The sequence below is a fragment of the Apodemus sylvaticus genome, chromosome 16 (genome assembly GCF_947179515.1).
Source record: "Apodemus sylvaticus chromosome 16, mApoSyl1.1, whole genome shotgun sequence".
NCBI classification, from domain to species: Eukaryota; Metazoa; Chordata; class Mammalia; order Rodentia; family Muridae; genus Apodemus; species Apodemus sylvaticus.
Genome location: NC_067487.1, coordinates 9,745,842 through 9,769,270, shown reverse-complemented (window position 1 = coordinate 9,769,270; position 23,429 = coordinate 9,745,842). Strand labels below are relative to the sequence as shown.

At 41.5% G+C, this 23,429-nt stretch overlaps 1 protein-coding gene across 26 annotated transcripts in view; it reads right to left on the bottom strand.

The window, feature by feature from the left end:
• Window positions 1-205: 205 nt before the first annotated feature.
• Window positions 206-23,429, bottom strand: part of LOC127666488 (zinc finger protein 58-like) — a 65,437-nt gene continuing 42,213 nt past the window's right edge. For 5 of the 26 annotated variants that reach the window (XM_052159306.1, XM_052159307.1, XM_052159305.1 and 2 more), the window contains one exon: window positions 19,979-21,733. In XM_052159306.1, the coding sequence (XP_052015266.1) occupies window positions 20,121-21,733 (1,613 nt within the window). In that variant the 3' untranslated portion in view covers window positions 19,979-20,120. The other 21 variants (XM_052159313.1, XM_052159325.1, XM_052159322.1 and 18 more) reach the window with 18 other exon arrangements.

The following is a 23,429-nucleotide window of genomic DNA, read 5'->3' as shown; positions in this document are numbered from 1 at the left end:
CAGGGACAGTGCTGTGCAGTTCTGCTTCCATCTTGGGATAGTGTCAGGCCCCAAAGCAGTTTCCTTTGTCGCTGCATGCTGACCCTGGAGAACTTTCCTAGAAGTGTACTTTTGAGCATGGAGCCCCCACAATGGGCTTTCAAATGAAATTGAAATTTCAAATGAAATTGAACTTCCTTAAGACGGAGAATTCTTTGGATGTGCTCTTGGCTCAGAGCACATTTAATGTTGACTCAGGATAAAGTACCAGGATTGCTCATATTGGAGTTAATCTCTATAACAAGTATAGCAGATTTCACAATGCCTGTAACTTTAAAGTCACTGAGGTCTTAGAATGAGAATAGGATCCTACAGCCTCATATGCTTGATGCTTGGTCCCCAGTTGGTGTGAAATATTTGGGAAGACTTGGGAGGTGTGACCTTTGAGGTTATACAATAGCAAGCAATTTCCAGTTAGCTGGATGTGCCTCAATTGTGGGTCAAGGTGAAAGCTGTCGGCTCCTGCTCAGTACCATGCCTGCCTGCTTCATGCTCCCTGCAGAGGAATGACTTCTCAGCTCTTCAACCACAAGAAGGAAAGCAAAGAGTTTGATGTGTGGTTCACAACTAATAAGACACTCCAATCTGTAATTTTCCAGTGGAGAAGAGAAGAACAGTTGGTTCACCTCAGATCAGGCTGTAAAAACAGACACAGCAAAGATTTCACCCAAGATTCTATCATTAATCAAAGAGTTTACTGGGGTTGCTGACAGGTATTTGATTGACTGATTAGCACAGGAATACAGGTGACTCAAGGAAGCAACATGTGACTGGACTCTGGGTAAGAACTCAGGAAAGTTGCATGCCTGCAGACCACTCTAAGACTTATAGGATGTTGCAGTGATAACAGGGGTCTCGCCACCCTATAATCCTTTCTGTTTATGTCAGCTTCATCAGTGAGGCTCCTGTGAGTCTTGTGAAGAACTCTGAATTCCCCATGACTATTCACAAGTTAACTTCTTTAAGGTTAATGAGGCCCATCTCCAGACTGGGATGTTTCCTTGGAATGGAAACTGCTGTTGGTCACAAACACATTCATGAGTGAGGGAGCAATGAATGCTTCTATTCAGCACTGTTCATATTGCTGAAGGCCTAGGAGCCAAGTGTGAAGACACACATGTTTAGAAAGGGTCTTCTTTCCTTGATGATCAATTACAAAATTCTCCAAAGAGACATTAACAGAAGTTTGTCTCCTGGGTGACTCAAGAACTCATCATGAGAACATTCAATAATTCTGGGTAACTGAGTTTGAAAATTCTCTGTATTGGGGTGGCCTCAACAGATATTGGTGCCTGGAAGTGAGTTTCAAATATAATTATCTTCCTTACCATTCCTCACCTTGGAATATGGTCTTTAGATAAATCCAGTGAGTGAGAGTCTACATATTCCCCACAGAAAAATCTAGACATGAAGTAGTTCTTAACTGACTGAGGTCCAGCTTGTCCTGACTCCATTCATGTTCACTTGAACACCTCCCAGCCCTCTGCTCTCTTTCCATAGTTACATGGATTCTGCTATTCATAAACCATGTTTTAAGGCTTGTAGGCAAGCAATTTTCTATATCAGCCTCTGCTTCCTATCCCTGGACACCTTGTCTCCAGTCTTAATTTGTCGCTACAGTTTATACATTATTTATTCTGTTACTTCCAAATGCATTGTGTAGTGGTCACACTGAAGTTTCCAACTTTCCCCACTAACAGACTTTTCTTGTGGAAATCCTCTGAGTTTGGTATTTGTGTATATATCACTGTTATACATGAGACTGTATCTTCACCTGTAGACCTATAACATCACATCAGTGTCTTCTTTACTTAAAGACAGAAACAATAATTTAGATTGTTTCTAGGTTAGAACCAATGCAGACCATTTTTACAAAAGGTGAGACTTATGAGTTTATCAAGCTCTTTACATGCCCAGGAGAAACATTATTGGAGGTGCTTGGGTGACCCCACTGAGAAAAACAACAGTAACTATAACATGCCCCTCATCTCAGACCCACATTATGAAATAGTAGCAGTTTTGTTTCATATCTATAGGTACAGGAGAAAGAAACACATCAATCCATGCGATATTCAAGCAAACTATTGAACACACTGGTTGGGAGGTTGTAGCATAGAGAAGTTTCTACAGTTCTCTGCTGACATTCTCAATATTTGGGCCAGTAGAAGTAAGATGCTGGTGTTGACATTTCAAACTAATACACTTAATAGTCTACCCTATGGATTGATTTGAGTTGGATAAGGTTTGAAGGATTAAGAATGATTTTTACCACACTCCACACAGTCATAGAGTTTTATTCAATATGAATTATTTGATATCCTTTAAGGGCTGAAGAAGTATAAACTTTTTAAGACCTTTATGGGATTTCTCTCCATCATGAACTGTCATGTGTCGAGTAAGGCCATACAAGTTAACAAAGGCTTTGCCACATACCACACACTTATGTGGATTGTCCTCAGAATGAATTGCTTGATGTCTTACAAGGCATGAGGATGAAGAAAAGTACCTAGGGCACTTTTCACACTTGTAGGATTTCTCTCTAGTATGAACTGTCTTATGTCTCCTAAGGGATGAGTGATAACGAAAGGCTTTGTGACAGTTTTCACATGAGTATGGCTTCTCGCCAGTATGAATTGTTTGATGTTCCTGAAGACTTGCAGAACACGAAAACCTTTTGTCACACTCTTCACACTTATAGGGATTGCTTTCAGAATGGAATGTTTGATGTCGTCTAAGGGATGAAGATGAGCAGAAACATCTGCCACAGTCCTCACACTTGTAGGGATTGTCCTCAGAGTGAAGTGTTTGATGTCTTCTAAGGCAGGAAGATGAGGAAAAACATCTGCCACACTCTTCACACTTGTAAGGTTTCTCTCCAGTATGAACTGTCTTGTGTGTCCTAAGGGCTGAGGGATAACGAAAGGACTTACAACATTCTCCACACTTGTAGGGTTTCTCTTCAGTAGGGATTTGTTCATGGTCTTGAAGGTGTAGAGGATGGGAAAATCTTTTGACACATTCTTCATGCTGGTCGGAATTTTCTCCACAATGGATTCTTTGATGTTGCTTAGGGAATGAGGGAAAGCAAAAGGATTTTCCAGATTCTTCACACTTGTCGGGTTTCTCTCCAGAATGAATTCTCTGATGTTGCTTCAGCATTGAAGGATAGTAAAATAACTTGCCACATTCTTCACACTTGTAGGTTTTTTCATCAGAATGATTTTTCGTGTGTATAAAAAGTGATGACTGAGTACTAAAGGCTTTATGACAGTCTTTACACTTGAAGGGTTTGTCTCCAGTATGAAGTCTCTGGTGTATAGAAAGTGTTTTATAAGAACTAAGGGCCTTACCACATACTCCACACTTGTAGGGTTTCTCCCCTATATGAATTCTTCGTCGTTTGATAAGGAGTGATTTACAATTAGTGGGCTTGTTGTGATAGTTACGTTCATTGAGTATTATTCCTGTTGAACCAAAGTTGAGATGCAAACAAAAGTTAAGCAATATTCTTTATACTTATATGGCTTATTTTTAAAATGAGGACATTAACTCATATGTATTTAACCACAAATAAAAATCTGCAGTATATTTCAATGCCTGAAGGCACTGAGCAAAATTCATAGAGGAGATGGAAACAATGTGTGTTTTTACTGGAATAAGAGCACAATCAAACAGAACATAGAAATAATGGCATATTATCCAAAGTTAATTACCTAAGTAAGTTGTGAAGGCATTTTACTACCAGACATAAGCCTTTCAAGCAATATAGATATTATAAGGCCACACATGCATGAAATTATAAAGTAGCCAAGCCTGTAAAAGAAAAAGTTAATAGTGATTGTGTGAAATTGGATTAAATTATTTAAGATAATACAAATTATATAAATAAAGAAGAGGACAAAATTATGAGGCTAAATCACATTAGATCTGACTAAGTAATACAGACATTATGAGAAAAAGGTTTTGATTTTTTGATTTTTTTTTTTAAAGAGAGAACATTGAACATAAACTTCTAATAGGATCAGATTAGGATTTTTCTTCTTTTTTTGGATTTTTTTTTTCATTTCATTTCATTTCATTTCAAACGTTATCCCCTTTTCTTGTTTCCCCTCCAGAACCCCCTATCTCATCCTCCCTCCATTTCCATGAGGTTTATTTATTTATTATATGTAAGGACACTGTAGCTATCTTCAGACACTCCACAAGAAGGCGTCAGACCTCATTACGGATGGTTGTGAGCCACCATGCAGTTGCTGGGATTTAAACTCAGGACCTTCTCAGTCAGTGCTCTTAACTGCTGAGCCCTCTCGCCAGCCCAGGAAAGAAGGTTTAATCTCAAACTTTATTATGTTCCTAAGTTATAAGCTACTCATATTAGTAAAACACTTCTGACTTAAAAATGTCTACCTAGTCACTATGTCTTTGCTAACTTTCTCAAACTGTAAGAACTTGAGAACAGGTGTCATGTCAGGAAATGATAATTACTTGCATACCTTTTTATTTCTTATAAGTGTCTTTTGAAAAGCCAGCAGGGGAGATGGGAGTAGGTGAATGGGTGGAGGAGCACCCTCATGGAAACAGAGGGAGGGAGGATGGGAGAGGGAATTTTTGGAGGGGAAACCAGGAAAGGGAATAATGTTTGAAATGTAAATTAAAAAAATCCAAAAATAGAAAAAATCTTAATCTGATCAGAGTCAGTAATTCACTGTAAAATGTCACAACAAATATAATTAATCCATAATTGGTAATGATGAGTCACTTAATGAGTGATTAAATGTAATTAATATGGCCAAATTGTGTTTGTATACATGCTAAATACAAATGTAATTCATTTATAGAGACAATATTGGACCGAGTGACTAATACCTACATTCCATTATATGATCCTCTGTATATGTCAAAGTTTAGCTTAAAATAGGAAACTGAAATTTAAAGTCACCTTACACTTGGCTCAATACGGAATAATATTCAAAAACAGGTGTAGTTTAAAAACTACATCCCATGCTGATAAAATTCAATGGCTTAATGATAATCCAGTGTGGGTTGATCAGTGGTCTTTATCTAAAGAAAAACTAGAAGCTGCCTTTTTGCTAGTGCAGGAGCAACTAGAGGCAGGACATTTAAAAGAATCTCAGTCTTTGGTTATTGAAATGGAATGCTTGAGTGAAGAAAGCTAAAACTGCACTAAGCTTGCATGGTAGGAGTCATTCAGGGTAGACGACATGTTAATATTAGCACACTGTCTGATGGCACACAGACCTCTCAGAGTAAACGGCAGGCTGGCCTCCTCACAAGAGAAGAAGATGGGGTAGGACTTGCCAGCATCTGCTGCTCCTGGCTCCCTCTGGCCTGGAAGCCAGACCAGGAACTTCAATTCCTTATGTGCAGGGAAATTGAGTTACCCCTCAAGTCTCATAATACAGGAGGATGGATGCTCTCATGCTGAGGAGGATCTTAGACTCTGCACCCCCTGTCTAGATGTCTCAAATGGACGCGTTCATTGTACTTACTCTGCCCTCGATGTCTCTTGATCTGATAATTGAGGATACAGTGTACAGGGGAACCGCGTACCAATACCCACCACCCAAATGGTATGGGAACTACACGCTAGTTCAAATGGCCATACACTGTCTGTCCCCTGTCTTTCAATTGTCCTCCTCCTGAGTTGAGAGGTCAGTGTCTGATTCTGTAAGCAGTCCTCAGCAGAGTGTGAGACAATATATGACAGATTCTGCACAGGGTCAGTCAGCACAGCAGGGTGAGCTGTGGGCACTCACTTCAACTAAGGTGCATGTGCCACATGTTAACCCACCACAGCCAGGTAAAGAAAGCAATGTGGCCTGAGGAGGAGGAGGTATGGACTGTGGCTGCTCACCCAGGGCAGTCGTTCTGAGTCACCTTCCAGAGACAACTGGACAAGCCCCTCAGCCCTGTTCCCAATATAAACCAAGAAGCCAGTGGATATATACACACAGAAGACCTAGACAAAGGACCATGGGATCTCTTCCTCCCAGGGACTCATGGTAATATTAACCATAATAGTTCCTATAGGGATAACCACAATGGCTACCAATGAAAGGACTCTATAAACAAAAGACTTTACTAGCTCTGATGTGTCTGGGAACATCAGATTTAGAAATAAAGTTTTCAGATTTTTTTTAAATGATTTATAATTCTGTACATACCCAAATAAAACTTAGTCCTTGTATGCGAAATAAATATTTTCCTTAAAAAAGAATGGAACCATGAAACAGGCACACGGCCGCTGGTTCTGTAACTTGATTGATGGGGATCCGTGGATGAACACCTGAAGGACTTAACACACGTCTCATCCTTCTCTTCCTAGGTCTAATGGTTTGGCCCTGGTAATAAACTGGTGCTAAATTGCTGCTGAATAAACAAAATAGGCTCCGCTCAATTGTTGTACCTATTGTCCCAATACAACACCTTATACAGTAAGTCCATGCTCTGACTCTTCCCTAAATCAGTGAGAAATGCACTGTCCAGAGGGACTCCTGTTAGTCTGACTTCATCCAACTGCTTCCCACCCCAATTTGTCCAAACTAACAGAACTGAAACTGTTGAGGCCCCTGCTTCTGCCTGCCCCCCATGTCATGGGAATGTGGCGTTGATTATATTAACCAAGTCAAGCTCACTTCAGTACAGAGATCTTTCTGGCATGAGAATGCCTTAACCCTAGCAAATAAATGACTCCCAGTCTGACCAGTACTCAGTTGTATTTCCCTGAGTGTTACATTACAATAGAGACTCAACAAAATGAAAACCCTTGGAGGTCCTTGTAAATGCAGGTAACTGTTTGCAAAATATAAATCCTAAGAGACTTAAACCACCATAAACACCTGAGAGATGTGAAGGGAGATGTAAAGAATGATTTTCATAATACACATTTCAGGGCACATGGGAAAGCCTGGCCTTTGGCTGGATCTTTGGACTTGAACTCTGTCCCCTGATCCCGCATTTCTACACACCTGGGGTCACAGTGGCTGCCGCTTCTCTCTTCACATCCCAAGACCCTGGTCTTTGCTCCAGAAATGTCACCAGGAATGGCTTAGAGACAGCAAGACCTGTGTGTAGGAAAAGAGGACAAGATTGGAGAGGTCTTCTACGCTCTCTTTCAGTACAGTGATTATAGGGAAAGAGACGATACAATACAGGACTGCAGACAATTAGCTCTTAAATGGTTTCTGACACATACAGTGCAATACAGAATGGAATGTACAATATCCTGATCCTGAGCTTCTTTAGAGAGAAAACACTAAATCTGAACTGAGAAACTATTTCATTAACATGTGTGGTCCATGCCTGAGGCCCGGGCATTTCTAACAGTCCCACTGTTAGAGGCATGCTTCCAACACAGACACTTCAAACACAGGGAGGAAAACAATGAAATGTTTCTTACCTGTACAGCAATCTCCCTAATTTTTCTTAAACTGAAGGATATGAAACTCGTTGAAATACTCCCATGAGAGATTGTACAAAGTGGGGAAGGTTCATGTTGATGGTGAGATATGAATTCTCTATAGATGCAATGCTCACCCAGGAACACAAGGTTGCTGTAATTCTCCAGCATCACGTCCCTGTACAGACTCCACTGAGCAGGATCCAGGCATTCCCACTCTTCTGGAGAGAAATCAACAGCCACATCCCAGAAGGACAGCATTTCCTGAAATAAAGACCCATGAATAATGTCACACCTTTAATTAAAACCATTAATAATATAAATTAAACCATTAATAAAAATCAAGACCAGTAATAATAATAATATAAATATTAAGATCCACTGGATGTGCTATAATTGAAAATATAATTGTTGAAGCTGCTTTAATTATTTCGAAAGTATCTAATGCCAGAAATTTTTTTGTATCTTCTTCAATACAATCCCAGAATATCATATGAGAATCGTCATTGTTTTTCATTTTCATTAATGTGAAAATATCAGCAATTTATGTATTAATGGGAAATTTTGTGTTAATTGCATGAGTAAGCTTTGGATTGCTTTTCTGTTTTGATAAGCTCAATTGCTCCATCTGGCATGAGTCTGCCCTTAGCCCCTTTTACTTAAAAAGTAACTTTAATTTGCCTGATGTAATTGTTGTCTCTGAGGCTTACTACTAACCTAAGCCTAGTGCTGGAAGTTTCTAGACTCCATACAAGTTTACCTAGGCACAGAACATTTTCTGCCTCTCAAACGTGATGCTGAATAATCCCACCCTTTCTAGTTCTTTCTGAACTCTTGCTGGCCAGTTCAACTCAGCTGCTGTGGATCAAACTCCTCTCCAGGCTGACTGATACAGTCTGCCTTCTCTCAGCTTCTCTGCACAGCTCTGCGTGGCCTCAAACTAAGTCTGTCAATCTGTTCCAATCTTCTGGCTTCACCTCATTCTCTGGCTTGTTCTGTCTTCACCTTTTTCTAGCTTGTTTTCTTTCTGAAAGCTCTCTGTACAGTTACCCTAGGAAAACAGCTTCTGTCTTTTTTTTTTTTCTTCTCTCTACCCTGGTCTCTGAAGTAGCTTTCCTTTTCTCTCTCTTCTCGTGAGAGCTGGGCTTATCCTATTCTGAACAATCTTTCTGATTCATCACTTTGTCTGCCACCCAGTTAGACATCCCTTCCAAACATGGACGCTGCCTTCCACAAGTGGACTTTCCCTTCCTTGTTTGGGATTAAAGGAACTGAGGGCCCGTCTGTATTCCAGCCAGAGGGATTAAAGGTGTGTGTTAAGAGCTGAGTCACACTACAACCAGAAGCTCAGTAAACAACACAATCTTGGGGTTCCCAATGTGACCAAATATTCTGCAATATTGCAGGCTTCCGAGATATACCCCACATACTCCTTACACACCTCCGGCATCCGGGGCGACGGGACTGGGAGCTCCTCCCTGTCACACTGTCTCAGAGCGTGAGCTGTGCAGGATGTCCCCAAGCCTTGGCTTCCTCGTGTCATTGGTCAACAGGAAAATCATTACGTCTCCAACTTCTGTGAGTTAAAATTCTGCACATTTAACATACTGATAAGATCATGTGTTATTTAGCTTTCTCTGTATGAACATAATTCCAGTTTCACCCACATTGTAACAATTAACAAGACTATTTTTCCTCCAATACATTATCGATTAAAAACACAAGTACATCATTTTTCCGTCCATCTCCTCATTGCAGGTTCTCTCCTGTACCCCAACACTCCATCACAAACACAGAGTGTATTCTTCTCCATTGTTTCATACACACACACATAAACATACATACATCTACACATTAGCAATATAAAATAAACATGAATGGCTGAGTCTCCTCACTGTCTCCTGGATTTATGTTTTCAGGACTGGCCCTGGTTACTGGATGAATGTGAGTGGACTCATCCCTGGAGAACATCAGTTCTCTCAGCAGTTCTTAGATGCCCAAACTCCTTTGTCTACCCAGGAGACTCCCCCTGCAGGGCACCACAGGCCATGTCATTACTCAGGAAGTCATGGTGTTGGGTTACCAAGCTTCTCTTCCCTTCCTAGGATTCTCAAACTCACAACAAACCTCTGGTTTTGACAAGGATGAGGCTTCAAGTGCCACTGGACAGCTTCTGCTAATGTCAACACACTGAGTGGCATTTTTAGGGGTAAAATGCCATACGGAGCACTGGTGTGGCCCACTGGAGTAAGAGCTAAGCAGGGCTACATATTGTTGTCTCCCGCGGAACCCGGCAAAGCACCTTCACTAAGGACAACCCATCCTGCTGCACATCTTCAGGTCAGATCCATTTGCAATTCCCTAAGGCTTGTGTCTGAATGGAAGGTGTTTCCACCATTGAAGGGAAGGAAAAGCTACTGTCACAGGACTTCATGGGACAATGGAAATAGATCCTCTTTAAAGAATGACTGCACAAAAAATACTCTTTTGTCTAATGAGCAGAGTTCAGTAGCAATGAGGAGGCCAGTACATCTGCAAAACACCAGCAGAATGAAGCACTTTGGTGAATAGAAGTTTCTCAAGGGAAAAGATATTCAAATGTCTTGAAACCTTCATTACAGCTGGCACAGAAGGATCCTGTGTCTACAAGTAAGGGACAACAAACTGATTACACTCTTTTTAACCATAGGATCACCAAATACGTGGGAAAACCACCAATGCAGAGAATGGCAGGAGCCCAGAGTAGAGCACAGAGGAAAGCAATTTCCTGTGAGAGAAACAGAGCATGTTCACAATGGAGACTTAACTGTGAGGACCACTCCCTAGGCTGCCCAGCACTGGCTTCCTCCATTCTGCATGGGCAAGTGTCCGCTGTCCTGAGTACAATCTCCTGTGAGACAAAGTGGGTGGAGGTCAGGGGACCTGTAAACAGGACACCATTTAGTCAGGATTTCAGCCAATACAATTAACAGCAAACACTTCAGGGGAATTGGAAACTTGCACAATTCACTTTCTGTGGGGAAGATGTACAAATAATGTCTGACCTGAGCGATATATATCCAGAGAGTCCAACAGAACTAAAGATTAGCAGGACATTGAGAAGTCAACATGAGGTGCAACGAGAGGGCTGGATTCCTGATCAGGTTCCAAACAATAAGGACTCTCCATTCCCAGCCAGCCTGACTATTCTGCATAGTGTTTAAAACACGTACAACACAGATCACAAAGCAGCAACTCCTAGGCTGTGCTGAGAGTCAAACGGTCTCTGAGGGGAAGAAAGGATTAAAGATAGGAAAGGCAGGAAACACATGCAGAACCAAGAAACAGAACTGGGAGGACCGCTGGTCAATACCACAGCAGACAGGAGCCTCGAGTTTATTTTTCACAGCCTTTTTATATCTCACAGTAGCACGGGCAGCAAGGCTACAAGATAACGGAAACAATTGCAGAAGTGCACACCAGTCATCCTTCTTATCCATAGGCGTCCCTGTTCCTTCCACCACGGCCAATACAATGTTCAGACCTTCACTTGACACTCAAGTGCACCTCCTCCTAACCGTCCCTGCCTCAGCAGGTCAGGAAATCTGCCAACAGTCTGTATGTGTCGTCTTAAAGCACCAGCAAGTGGGTGTATTCAGTAAAGAGGACAGACTTGCACTCTGATGACTCAGTTCTACATAGATCCTGGAAAGTACAGAATGATGAAAGATAGAATATGACAGAGCTGGCCAGGCAAGCAGACACAGCTTTTAACTCATAATATGAAGCAGGAGATGACCAGAGGGTCCTTCCCCCTCACCCCTCACAAACGCAGAGATGACAGGCAGGGGACTCAGAGTAGCCTCAAGTTTCCTTTCTGTCACTGTTCTGTTTACTTTAATCACATGAATACACACAGGTCTGTGAGTTCTTCATCACCCTGCTGACCTGACACAAAACCTAGACCCTAGACTAAGGCCATGGGAGCTTTTCCCCAGTTCCTGCTACCTTGCTCATAACCACTCTCAGGTTCAAGGCCTGATCAAGTCACACTGACATAATTATAGTGTACCAAGAAGACATCCTGTCTTTTTTACAAATACTCAAACTTATGTTACCGACAGAGAACATTCAGAGGTTTAAGGAACCCAGGCCATCAAGGTGAAAGCAGGTGGCGGGTTTCTCCTGCCTTGCAGAGTTCCCTCTGTGTGTCCACTACATTTGTTTCAACATCCATTGTCAAAGACTTTCTATAGTCTCCAATTCTGGCAGATCTCCCTACTGTGTTCCAGATTTTCCCACCTACAACATGTTGTGTCATGAATTGTTTTCCTTCTTAAGTTTTTAAATGACAGAGGAAAATGAACATAATCAAGACCCTTGCAAGAGGCCGGGTACAGAGAGTATAGGGGACCAGGACCCCATTTGCCCTAAAGGTGCGGAGGAATCTGACAGCGTTCACATAAGATGGAGCAGCTAGTGGAGCTTGCTTCCCAGAAAAGCTGTTCAATGAGTTCCCAGCACTACCTCAGGTGCAAGTCGTCATCTCGCCATCATTATCTTGCACTCCTGGCCCCTGCACTGTTATCTACTCCCGCGCTACCAGACTGTTCCTAGGTCCCGGAAGCCCAAGGCGGACTCCGACTGCAAGTGGAGTCTTAAGGGACCCATCACCAAGGACACAATACCAGTCTCCCTGCTCCCAGTACAGATCCGCAACACCACGTGACCCAGACAGTTTAGTCCAACAAATCCCAGCAGCTACTTCCGCCTTCCCACCCAGCCCAGGTCCTTCCTCACTTTTCCGCAACTGATCCCCGCCTTCCCACCACCCGCTGCTTGTACATGCTGTGCTGTTTCCTGGACCAACCTCCATGACAGAGACAACAGAAAGGTACATCCGCACAGGACTCTCGCAAAACTTTGAGGAAGATACACTTGAACAAAACGAAAGGTAAACTGGGATTTCGTGACGTCACAGTCGCATGGACTACATATCCCAGAAGTCTGTGCGAAGGTGGTCCTGGAAATGTGTTATTTACCAGGTACTTAGATATGTAGAATTCTCTCTTGCTGTCTTTACTATGGTACTTAGGCTACGTTAAAGCACTCGACTCTAATGTAGCCTCTGTCTTAATACTCAGTATTGCAAATAAATGATACTTGTTTCTTCTGTACTGACACTCTGCGTGAGACATACGTGGATCACAACCCACCTCTGGAAAAACAGTTTTTGTGTCAATATTGGGATCCATATATGGTGGTAAATTGGTCAGGGACACAAAGAACTTATAGATAATTTAACAAAGTTAAAACTTTCAAACGTTAATAGATGTAAGAAATTCTGTTTTAGTGGGAGCTCTACTACAATTTTAATGGTCTCCAACTGGTTGCTCAAATCACAGGTATATACATGCTACATGGTATGTTTTGTTGTTGTTGTTACTTCCTCTGCTCCGATTACACACGAAGGGACACAGCTCCTGACATCACACTGGTGTGTGTACTGACCACTGGCCCGTAATCCATTGTTAGAATTCTCACTGCAAAGGTCTCATGTGTCAATTTCCTTTCCCTTCTCAGATCTGCAAGTGTTACGATGTGACAATATTTTGGAAGTCAAAACATCTGCCTTGAATTTACCTCAGTTCTTCAGAATCAGAACAGAAAAAAACATTATTTCAAAAAAAATCAGAAATATCAAATAACTTTATTGGAATTAGTCAATCAAAGACCTCAAAATACACCATAATCTCTAACCTGAAAACCTCTGAGAATTTCACTTTCATCTGTTTCTAAAAAGTACAATTTCTCAACATGCCCATAGACTTTTATAGTCCCATTACAGTCAAAGCCCAGAGTCTCCAATGTTGTAATTCGATCAATTGCTTATCTCAAAAATGCTCACAAGTTTTCTCCTTCAACATGCCATGGGCCAGTGGAAACCTGCCTATTCCAAAAGGGAGGAATGGGCACCTGGCAGAGAAGGGTAAGAACAAGTTAGATGGAAATGTGCTCTGAAAACCCTCATCACATGCATTGCATCTGTGGCTGCTGAACGGATCATTTGAATGCAGTACTGAAGGTTTTGTGTGTCCACTTGACACAGGCTGGAGTTATCACTGAGAAAGGAGCCTTAGTTGGGGAAGTGCCTCCATGAGACCCAGCTGTGGGCATTTTCTCAAATACAGATCAAGAGGGGAGGGCCCCTTGTGGGTGGTACCATCTCTGGACTGGTAGTTCTATAAGAAAGCAAGCTGAGCAAGTCAGGGGAAGCAAACCAGTAAAAAACATCCCTCCATGGCCTCTGCATCAGTTTCTCTTTCCTGACCTGCTTGAGTTCCAGTCCTGACTTCCTTTAGTGATGAACTGCAACGTGGAAGTGTAAGCTGAATAAACCCTTGTCTCCCCAACTTGCTTCTTGGTCATGATGTTTGCATAGGAATAGAAACCCTGACTAAGACAGATGCCAAAGAACAGTGTCAACCTAAACTTGATCTGTGGGCTGAAACACAGATAGCCTCTGTCTAGATGTGGCTGTGGTTCTAACATGAGTCTATGCTGGGGTTCCAAGTCCACTTAGCTGTCCCCGGCATGTTTCATGAAGTGTGACCCCACAAAGGTGTGAGGAGGGACAGTATACAACATACCAATTGCATGGAAAGCATTTCTTTTAGCACAGCTGCAAAGCTCGATGCTGACCTTCAGGCAGCACCTCAGAGATTCCACGAGTACAATGGGGTTAGGGCTAGGCAGTTCTGCTTCCATCTTGGGATAGTGTCAGGCCCCAAAAACAGTTTCCTCTGTCGCTGCATGCTGACCCTGGAGAACTTTCCGAGAAGTGTACTCTCGAACATGAAGCTTGTGAATAGGCATGGAGAATTCAGAGTTCTTCACAAGACTCACAGGAGTCTCACCAAGGAAGATGATCTAAACAGTAAGGACTACAGGGGGCAAGACCCCTGTTATCACTGCAGTATCACATAAGACTTAGAGTGGTCGGCAGGCATGCAACTTTCCTGAGTTCTTACCCAGAGTCCAGTCTCCAGAACAGAGATGAGTCTGTTCACTCAGATCAGGCTGTAAAGACAGACACAGCAAAGATTCCACCTAAGACTCTATCATGAATCAAGAGTTTACTGGGGTTGCTGACAGGCCTTTGATTGACTGATTAGCACAGGAATACAGGTGACTCAAGGCAGCAACATGTGACTGGACTCTGTTACACACGACACTGTATCTTCACCTGTAGACCTATAACTTCACATCAATGTCTTCTTTGTTTAAAGACAGAAACAATCATTTCCTTAGCCATAACCAATGAATCAGAAATGTAGGGATATAAATTCGGTCACTGATAATCATCCCTGATATAGGAACTTTTAAAAAAATTTAAGAGCACAGGGCTTAGACCCAGTACTTCTTTGCTGTTATTATCAACAGGTCTGAGATGTTAAGCCTGTGAGTTTAGGGTCAAAGCAAATTCATGGCTCAGAGCTTACTGTTCCAATATTTTCAAGATTGTAATCAAAATCAGATGAAAGTACCTAATGGGCAACTGCCCAAATTGCTTCATCCAAACAGCTGATTTTCAAAAATGTCAGAAATGCAGAGAATGTGACGTTTTGTGCTATGATTTTTACTTGCTGAGACTAGTCTGCTCCCCACAGCTTCCCTGTCTCGGATTCAAAGAGATTGAGCGTCTATGAGTTACTCCAGCTGTGACAAGACAGCCACTAGGCAAAAAAATGCCTCTCTTCATCTACAGACAAATATGGTCCACAAGGACACTTGTACAGGTTAGGACAGCTTTGTTTCTGCTGAGACACAGTAGGCATGTCCTTTTTTCCTGTTTCTCTTAAGCCTGTCAGATGACCCTGGCCAGAAGGCTGAAGAGCTATGCTCCAACGTTTTAAAGTAAGGACTGTCCAGGTATTCAGCAGTCTCTATCAATTGACTAAGTCTTAAAAGCTATATAAAGTTTCCTATATATTTTCATTTAATATCAGAAGTTCTTGGATGTCTGACGGGGTTGAAAACTAATTGTCTCATAGCCAGCCCACACTGTATAGCACTAAGAAAGAAGATAGAGTTTTAGAAAGATAGTTGTCAGTTGGCATTCACTCTACATCGATCACATAAGTCAGGTGCAAAACTATAGTCTTTTAGGATACAGGACAGGGTTCGATTTTATTGGCAAATACACTGAACTGTGTGTTAGGTTTCTTATACTTTATAAATTACAAAATAGCTATAGTTATGTTCAATTTACATCTAACATAAAAGTCTTTGATGTTGGACAAAATTTTAAAATTTATTTTTCAGAAAAGGTCTTTTTTTTATTATTATTAAACAGAAAGGGTGAAGTGTTGCAGGAATTTTCCTGTCCTATTTCATGAGTACAGAGAGGGTCTGTGAATGGACACGAAAGGAGGGGCCAGAGCTAAGAATTGTAGAGAAGGACGGGTGCACAAGAGGGTCACAGTTCACAGAACCAGAATGGCTTCAGGCAGTTTTCTGTGTGTTTCATGAGGTTAGAAATATTGGGATAAGGGTTTTACTGAATTGGCATCTTGTAATTGTGTTTATACTTTATATAAATTGAATTGGCTAGGGAATCAAGCATTATGAGTCGTACATAACCAGGTAATTGGATGGTGAGCTGGCAGATGGGTGGGGTGGGGGGTGGGGGAGGATATTGCTTGGTAGCAAAAGGAACTTGGGGTTCCCTGACAGAGAGATAGGTAACAGAGGGACGGCCCTGTGAGATGGCCCAACAAAGGTCCTATGGCCCCACAGGGCCTCAGAGTGTGAGGCCTAGAGACCAGCAGCTCCAGAGTCCCTGACAGTGACAGGAGCGCAGGAGCGTGGTCAGAACCCACAGAATTGGTGGGTTGAACATTTTTTGTATTTCCCACAACACATCCCTCTTGGATTTATATCTTCATAGGTGGAGCAGAAGCTCCATGTGTTCGTTAACATGTTCTACCTCCCAGGTAGTCACAGGACTGCATGCCTCTTTCAGTTCCGTGCTCATGTAGAATATGCTGCCTCCTCTCTAACAATGCTCTCAGGTCAGGTGGAGCCAGAACCTTTCAAATCTACAGAGATCTAGTGGCCTTTCAGTTTTAGCATATTTGACACTCTAGATACTAATATCCATTGTGTTATTATTATAACCACTCCTATTGTTGAAAGACAGTATTTAGTTAGGTATCTCAGATACTTCTTCCTATAAATGAAGTCACAGGGATCCTCTGTTTGTTTACTAACTGCCCAGTTACCTAAGGGCGCCGTGCTAATGAACAGACTGTAAACTGGGCTGCTTTCTTGTGGTCACATCCTGAGCTAAGGGAAGCAGGACAAGACCACTTGTGGTGGTTGCACATGGCTCCTGAGCAGGAGGTGCTATGTTGGCAAGAGTAGAGCACACAATCTTCTTTATGCTTCTGAGACCCTGGGAATTCAGGATTTTAACCAGCCAAGGGGACCAGGCTCCAACTCCCAGTGGCTATGGGGTGTGTGAGAACAGGTGTTCTGTGCTAGACAGCCCCTTTGATGTGTACTTCTGGAGTAACACTGGCTAGAGAAGCTATACTGGGTGCTAATGCCTGCTCTTTCTCCTATGTCTCCAAGCCTGTTCCTCTAAGTAACATGGGATATTCCCTCAGTTCTTGAGATTACTTTGCCTTATGTCCATAGCCTGCCCTGTTTTATGCTCCAAAAAGCCTGGATACTATTGATTTTTTTTTTTTTACTTTTCCAATATATAAAATATACATCTTATGGGTATGGATAATATTACATTTCTGTCAATACACACTGTTTTGGGAAACTGAGAAAGATGGCTTTGAAACTAGGATTTAGCATCTCCAGGTCAGACCCAAGCATATGCATCCCTAAGACCTAAGTCTCCTGTCCTGGTACACTGCCTCTGATTCTGAGAGAAAATAGATTTAAAAAAAAAAAAAGCAAGATAAGAAGACATTGTGTGTTATAGAACAGCTCACAGGCTGCCTGTGCCAAACAGAGAGAACTATGATGTAAATCTTGATATAAAGTAGTCTGTAATAATAGCCAAGAGATTCCTAATGAGGACGTGACAGACCTTCTGTATCAAACTCCCCATAAAATTCCAGCATCATATACTTACCAAGGCTACCTCTGCCAAATTCTGGTATATGCTGTGAACATATATTTAATAATGATTATGACAAATGACTTTATATGCAGTGTAAATCAATAAAACTCTCTTGTGTTCTCTATGCAAATATCAGGAATCTTTCTGGCTAAGATGATTAACAGTATGTATTGCAAGTAATGCTAACTGATTATACCACCCTCCATGTGTAATTTGGATTCAACCTTCTTTTATTAAGACAATGCTATACAAAAAAAAAAAAAAAAAGATAATGCTATACAATTTCCTCTAGGATGCCAGGTCACTCTCCCACTTTCATGGCCTTGGGTCAGCTCACCCACAGCTCCTCCACCAGGGCCAGCTCTACTGTGCAGTCCAGGAAAGGTGCAGACCCCACTCTACCGAGTGCTGCAGGTGTGAGATGCAGGGCCAGCTCACCTCCTGCCATGATACCACTGCCGGCTCCCCTGACTGCCACAGGTGGTGAAGGGGCATCAACTCTGCACCCATGTCACCTCAAGGCAGAAACTTCCCACACAGATGGTAGCTCTGAAAAACTACTCTCTCGTAGAACAAATGTATATTCATACAGGATATTCCCGTTTATAATGGCATCCCCCCTGGACTCTTGAGGAAACTTACCTCATGAGGTCTACACAAACTGCAAGTGATTTACCATCTGATTAACCTCACCAGTTATTAGTTCCTGTTGGTGGAATGAGCGTTAAATTAAACCAGAAAATAACTGGTCACTCCCATAACATTGCTGTCACTACACTGATGTACATGGACACATCAATGTACCCAGCTGTTTATTCTACTCCCTGGTTCACAGCTGGGTAAGACTGTTCATCAAGGTACTCCCATGGTAGCTTACCTAGAGTATAGGTGAGCAAGCTTGGGCTTTGTAATGGCTGCTTTTGTGTGTTAACTTGACACATGCAAGGGTTATCACAGAGAAAGGAGCTTCAGTTGGGGAACCACATCCATGAGATTCAGCTGAGGGGCCTTTTCTCAATTAGAGATCAAATGGGGAAGGCCCCATGTTGGTGGTACCATCTCTGGCCTGGTAGTCGTGGGTTCTACAAAAAACCAAAGGGAGCAGGCCAGGGGAAGCAAGCCAGCAAAAAACATCCCTCCATGGATTCTCCCATCAGCTCCTGCTGCCTGGCCTCCCGAGTGTCTCCTAGGATGTACTTCAATAGCATACAGAAGACTAAAGATTAAGAGACATAAACTGGCCTCTCCAACCTGCCTTGTCACCATAAATGTCACCTGTACTTCAAATACACTGTTAGGTACATTAGAGACATTTAGTCACTTAAAAATGATTAATTCTTAACTTTTAGGTTTTAATTGACCATGATATAACTGTTTATTCACCTTAGTAAACTCAAGCTTGAGATGACTATTTTGGATCTGCATGAATAATAAAGTAAGCCCTGCATCTATGTCTCACCACTGACATCACATGTCCACTAGTAAACATACCCGTCCCTTTTACTCAGTGAGTGCATGCGGCCTGGGTCCATATTTCAATTCCCTGTCAAGTTTCTCTGACATGGAAGTTGGATAAAAAACACTGTTCTGACGTTAAAGGAGATACTGATTCTTCATTCTGGAACCAAATATGACTTCGATGTGTTCTGTTAAATTTTCCTGGAGAAACACTAATGCCCATTCAGCCTAGTTAGAACCAATGCAGACCATTTTACAAAAGTGAGACTTGTGAGTTTATCAAGCTTTTTTACATGCTTAGGAGAAGCATTATTAGAGGCGCTTGGTGACCGCACTGAGATGAACAACAGCAACTATACCATGGCCCTCATCTCAGACCCACGTGATAAAATAGTAGCAGTTTTGTTTTATGTCTATAAGTATAGAAGAAAGAAACGCATCAAACCATGCGATATTCCAGTAAACTATAGAACACACTGGTGGGGCGGCTGTTGCAAAGAGAAGTCTCTACAGTTCTCTGATGACATTCTCAACATTTGTATTGGTGGACGTTGCACCATGTTGGTGTTGACATTCCAAACTAATTCACTTAAGACTCTAACCAATGGGCTGATTTGAATTGGATAAGGTTTGAAGGATTAGGAATGATTTTTACCACACTCCACACAGCCACAGAGTTTCATTCAGTATGAATTATTCGACGTCTTAAGGGCTGAAGAAATATAACGTTTTTGAGACTGTTGTGGGAAATATTAAAAAAGAAACGGCCAACTCTCCGCACCCCAGTTTCTCTCTGCCACCCAACTCTCCAGTGGGTCCTGAACAACAGTCTTCCCATGCTCCTGCAGCCAGCAACTCTCTAGCTGCTCCTGCCTGCCTGTCCACTCTGTGGTCAGCCACCACAACACCCAATTACCCGGTAGAAACAAGACACTAGGAGCTTCTAATTAACCAATCAGATTTATGTACCAATAAATTCTCAGTTTGCAAGATGCCAATACAATAATTTCAGTACCAACTGATAATAATAAAAGCTTTGTCCCAATTATTCAACACTTATGTTATCATAAATACTGTGGCTGGTTAAAGCCAGGCTGGCTCATATCCACCTCCAAGTTGGCCTTCCTCCTTCTCCCCTGAGATGCTCTCTGTCTCTGCAACTCTTAGCGCCACCTCCATTTTCCCTGTCCAATCACAGGCTTCCTGTTGCCCTAATGTAATTGGACAAGGAAAATCCTGCAACATCAGACCTTTCTGAGATTTCCCTCCAGTATGAACTGTCATGTGTCGAGTAAGGCTATAAGCATCAATAAAAGCCTTGCCACATCCCACACACTTGTGTGGATTGTCTTCAGAGTGAATTGCTTGATGTTGTACAAGGCATGGGGATGAGGAGAAGTACCTAGGGCACTTTTCATACTTGTCGGATTTCTCTCTAGTATGAACCATATTATGTTTTCTAAGAGATGAGCTATGACGAAAAGCTTTGTGACATTTTTCACACTTGTAGGATTTCTCTCCAGTATGAACTGGTTTATGTCTCCTAAGGGATGAGCTATAATGAAAAGCTTTGTGACAGTTTTCACACTTGTATGGTTTCTGTCCAGTATGAATTGTTTTATGTTCCTGAAGACTTTTAGAACTTGAAAACCTTTTGTCACATTCTTTACACTTATACGGATTCTCTTCGGAATGGAATCGTTGATGTCGTCTAAGGGCTGAAGATGAGGTAAAACATCTGCCACACTCTTCACACTTGTAGGTGTTGTCCTCAGAGTGAATTGCTTGATGTTTTCTAAGGTAGGAAAATGAGGGAAAAAATCTACCACACTCTTCACACTTGTAGGGGTTGTCCTCAGTGTGAATTGCTTGATGTCTTCTTAGGCAGGTAGATGAGGTAAAACATTTGCCACACTCTTCACACTTGTAGGGGTTGTCTTCTGAGTGAATTGTTTGATGTCTTCTAAGGCAATAAGATGAGTAAAAACATCTGCCACACTTTTCACACTGGTAAGGTTTCTCTCCAGTATGAACTGGCTTGTGTGTCATAAGGGCGGAATGGCAACGAAAGGACTTAGAACATTCACCACACTTGTAGGGTTTCTCACCAGTATGAACTGTCTTGTGTGTCCTAAGGGCTGAATAATAACGAAAGGACTTACAACATTCTCCACACTTGTATGGTTTCTCTTCAGTAGGGATTTGTTCATTTTCCTGAAGTTGTAGAGGATGGGAAAATCTTTTGACACATTCTTTATGCTGATCGGGATTTTTTCCACAATGAATTCTTTGATGTTGCTTAAGGAATGAGGGAAATGAAAAGAATTTTCCACAATCTTCACACTTGTAGGGTTTCTCTCCAGAATGAATTCTCTGATGTTGCTTCAGCATTGAAGGATAGTAAAATAACTTGCCACATTCTTCACACTTGTAGGTTTTTTCATCAGAATGATTTTTCGTGTGTATAAAAAGTGATGAGCGAGTACTAAAGGCCTTATGACAGTCTTTACACTTGAAGGGTTTGTCTCCAGTATGAAGTCTCTGGTGTATAGAAAGTGTTTTATAAGAACTAAGGGCCTTACCACATTCTCCACACTTGTAGGGTTTCTCCCCTATATGAATTTTCCCTCGATTAACAAGAAATGATTTACAGTTAGTGCGCATGCTGTAATACTTAGGATCATTGAGTATTATTCCTGTTGAACAAAGTTGAGATAGAAACAAAAGTTAAGCAATATTCTTTAGACTTATATGGCTTATTTTTTAAAAATGATGACATTAACTCATATGTATTTAGCCATAAATAAAAATCTACAGTATATTTCAGCGCCTGTAAGCACTGAGCAAAATTCACAAATAGAGGAGGTGGAAACAATGTGTGTTTTATGGAGTAAGAGCACAATCAAACAGAACATAGAAATAATGGCATATTATCCAAAGTTAATTACTTACACAAGTTGTGAAGGCATTTTACTACCACACATATGCCTTTCAAGCAATATAAATAGTATAAGGTCACACATGCATGAAATGATAAAGTAGCCAAGCCAAGTAAAGAAAAAGTTAAGTGTGATTGTGTGAGATTGGATGAACATCAAACTTTTATCCTAAGTATAAAGTTTTATATTGGAAGGTACAAAAGGTATGTTGCGCCGGACAGTGGTGGCGCACTCCTGTAATCCCAGCACTCTGGGAGGCAGAGGCAGGTGGATTTCTGAGTTTGAGGCCAGCCTGGTCTACAGAGTGAGTTCCAGGACAACCAGGGCTATACAGAGAAACCATGTCTTGAAACAAAACAAAACAAAAAAGATATGTTGCATAACAAGTAGATTGTTCATATCAACATTAAATCATATATATAGCATAAGGATTTGAGATAGTATTTTACATTTTATATTGATGACTGGAAAAGATATCAAGGCATAATAATAAATCTCAAGTTCAACCACTAATAACAGAAATTTTTCTGGGGAAGATATGTGTCAATGAACAGATATATCAATTACCTGTTAGCTATTTTGTTTGTTTGGCCTGTTTTGATTTGTTTTGTTTTTTTAAAGATATAGGGGGAAAAAAGATATAGGGTTTCCTTGTAACTCTGGCTATCCTGGAAATTGCTATGTATATGAGGCTGGCCTTGAACTCAGAGATTCACCTGCTCCCACCTCTCAAGTGCTAGGATTAATGCAGTGGACCACCAGGCCCCACAATAAAATTACCTATTTCTAAGACTAATTAAGATTAAATAACCATTGAGCACTGCATGGAGAAAGACAATGAGCGGGGCATGAAAATGGAAGGGTCACGTTTACCGATGAAGGAAAATTCACAGCAAAGCTTATAGGTATTTTTATCTTATGCCCTCCTTAAATGTTCTTATCAATGTATTTTATCCATCCACCAAAAACTTATAGGGTGAGCATACCAAGTGATGACAGGCAATGCACACTTAGAAACAACGATACACTAGATCAAAGGACAAAAGAAAAAGAAACTTGAATCCACAAAATTCTGAAAGCTTACTGATGAGGTATCAAACACACACACTCCTAGTGGCAGAGTTTAATCTTTGAATTACATATCCACAAAAGGCATGCATTTTAAATTCCTATTATTGACTATGTGATAGAAGAGCATTTTAGACAATGTTTATCCTTCACAAAGAACTCTTAGGATGAGTTTCACTAGCATGAGCGCAAGTGATTTGAGACACACTTAAGTGTTACATTAGTTTCTTACAATGATTTCATAGCTAGGTCTGCAGAAAAGTGTGCAAACTTTCAGTTGTTTGCTAACAGTGCAAAGACTGTTACTGCACAGTGTGCCTCTATTTTACCCAACAGCTCACCTAAGCTAAGCAATACTGCTGAGAAAATGTTGTCATGCCGTTCC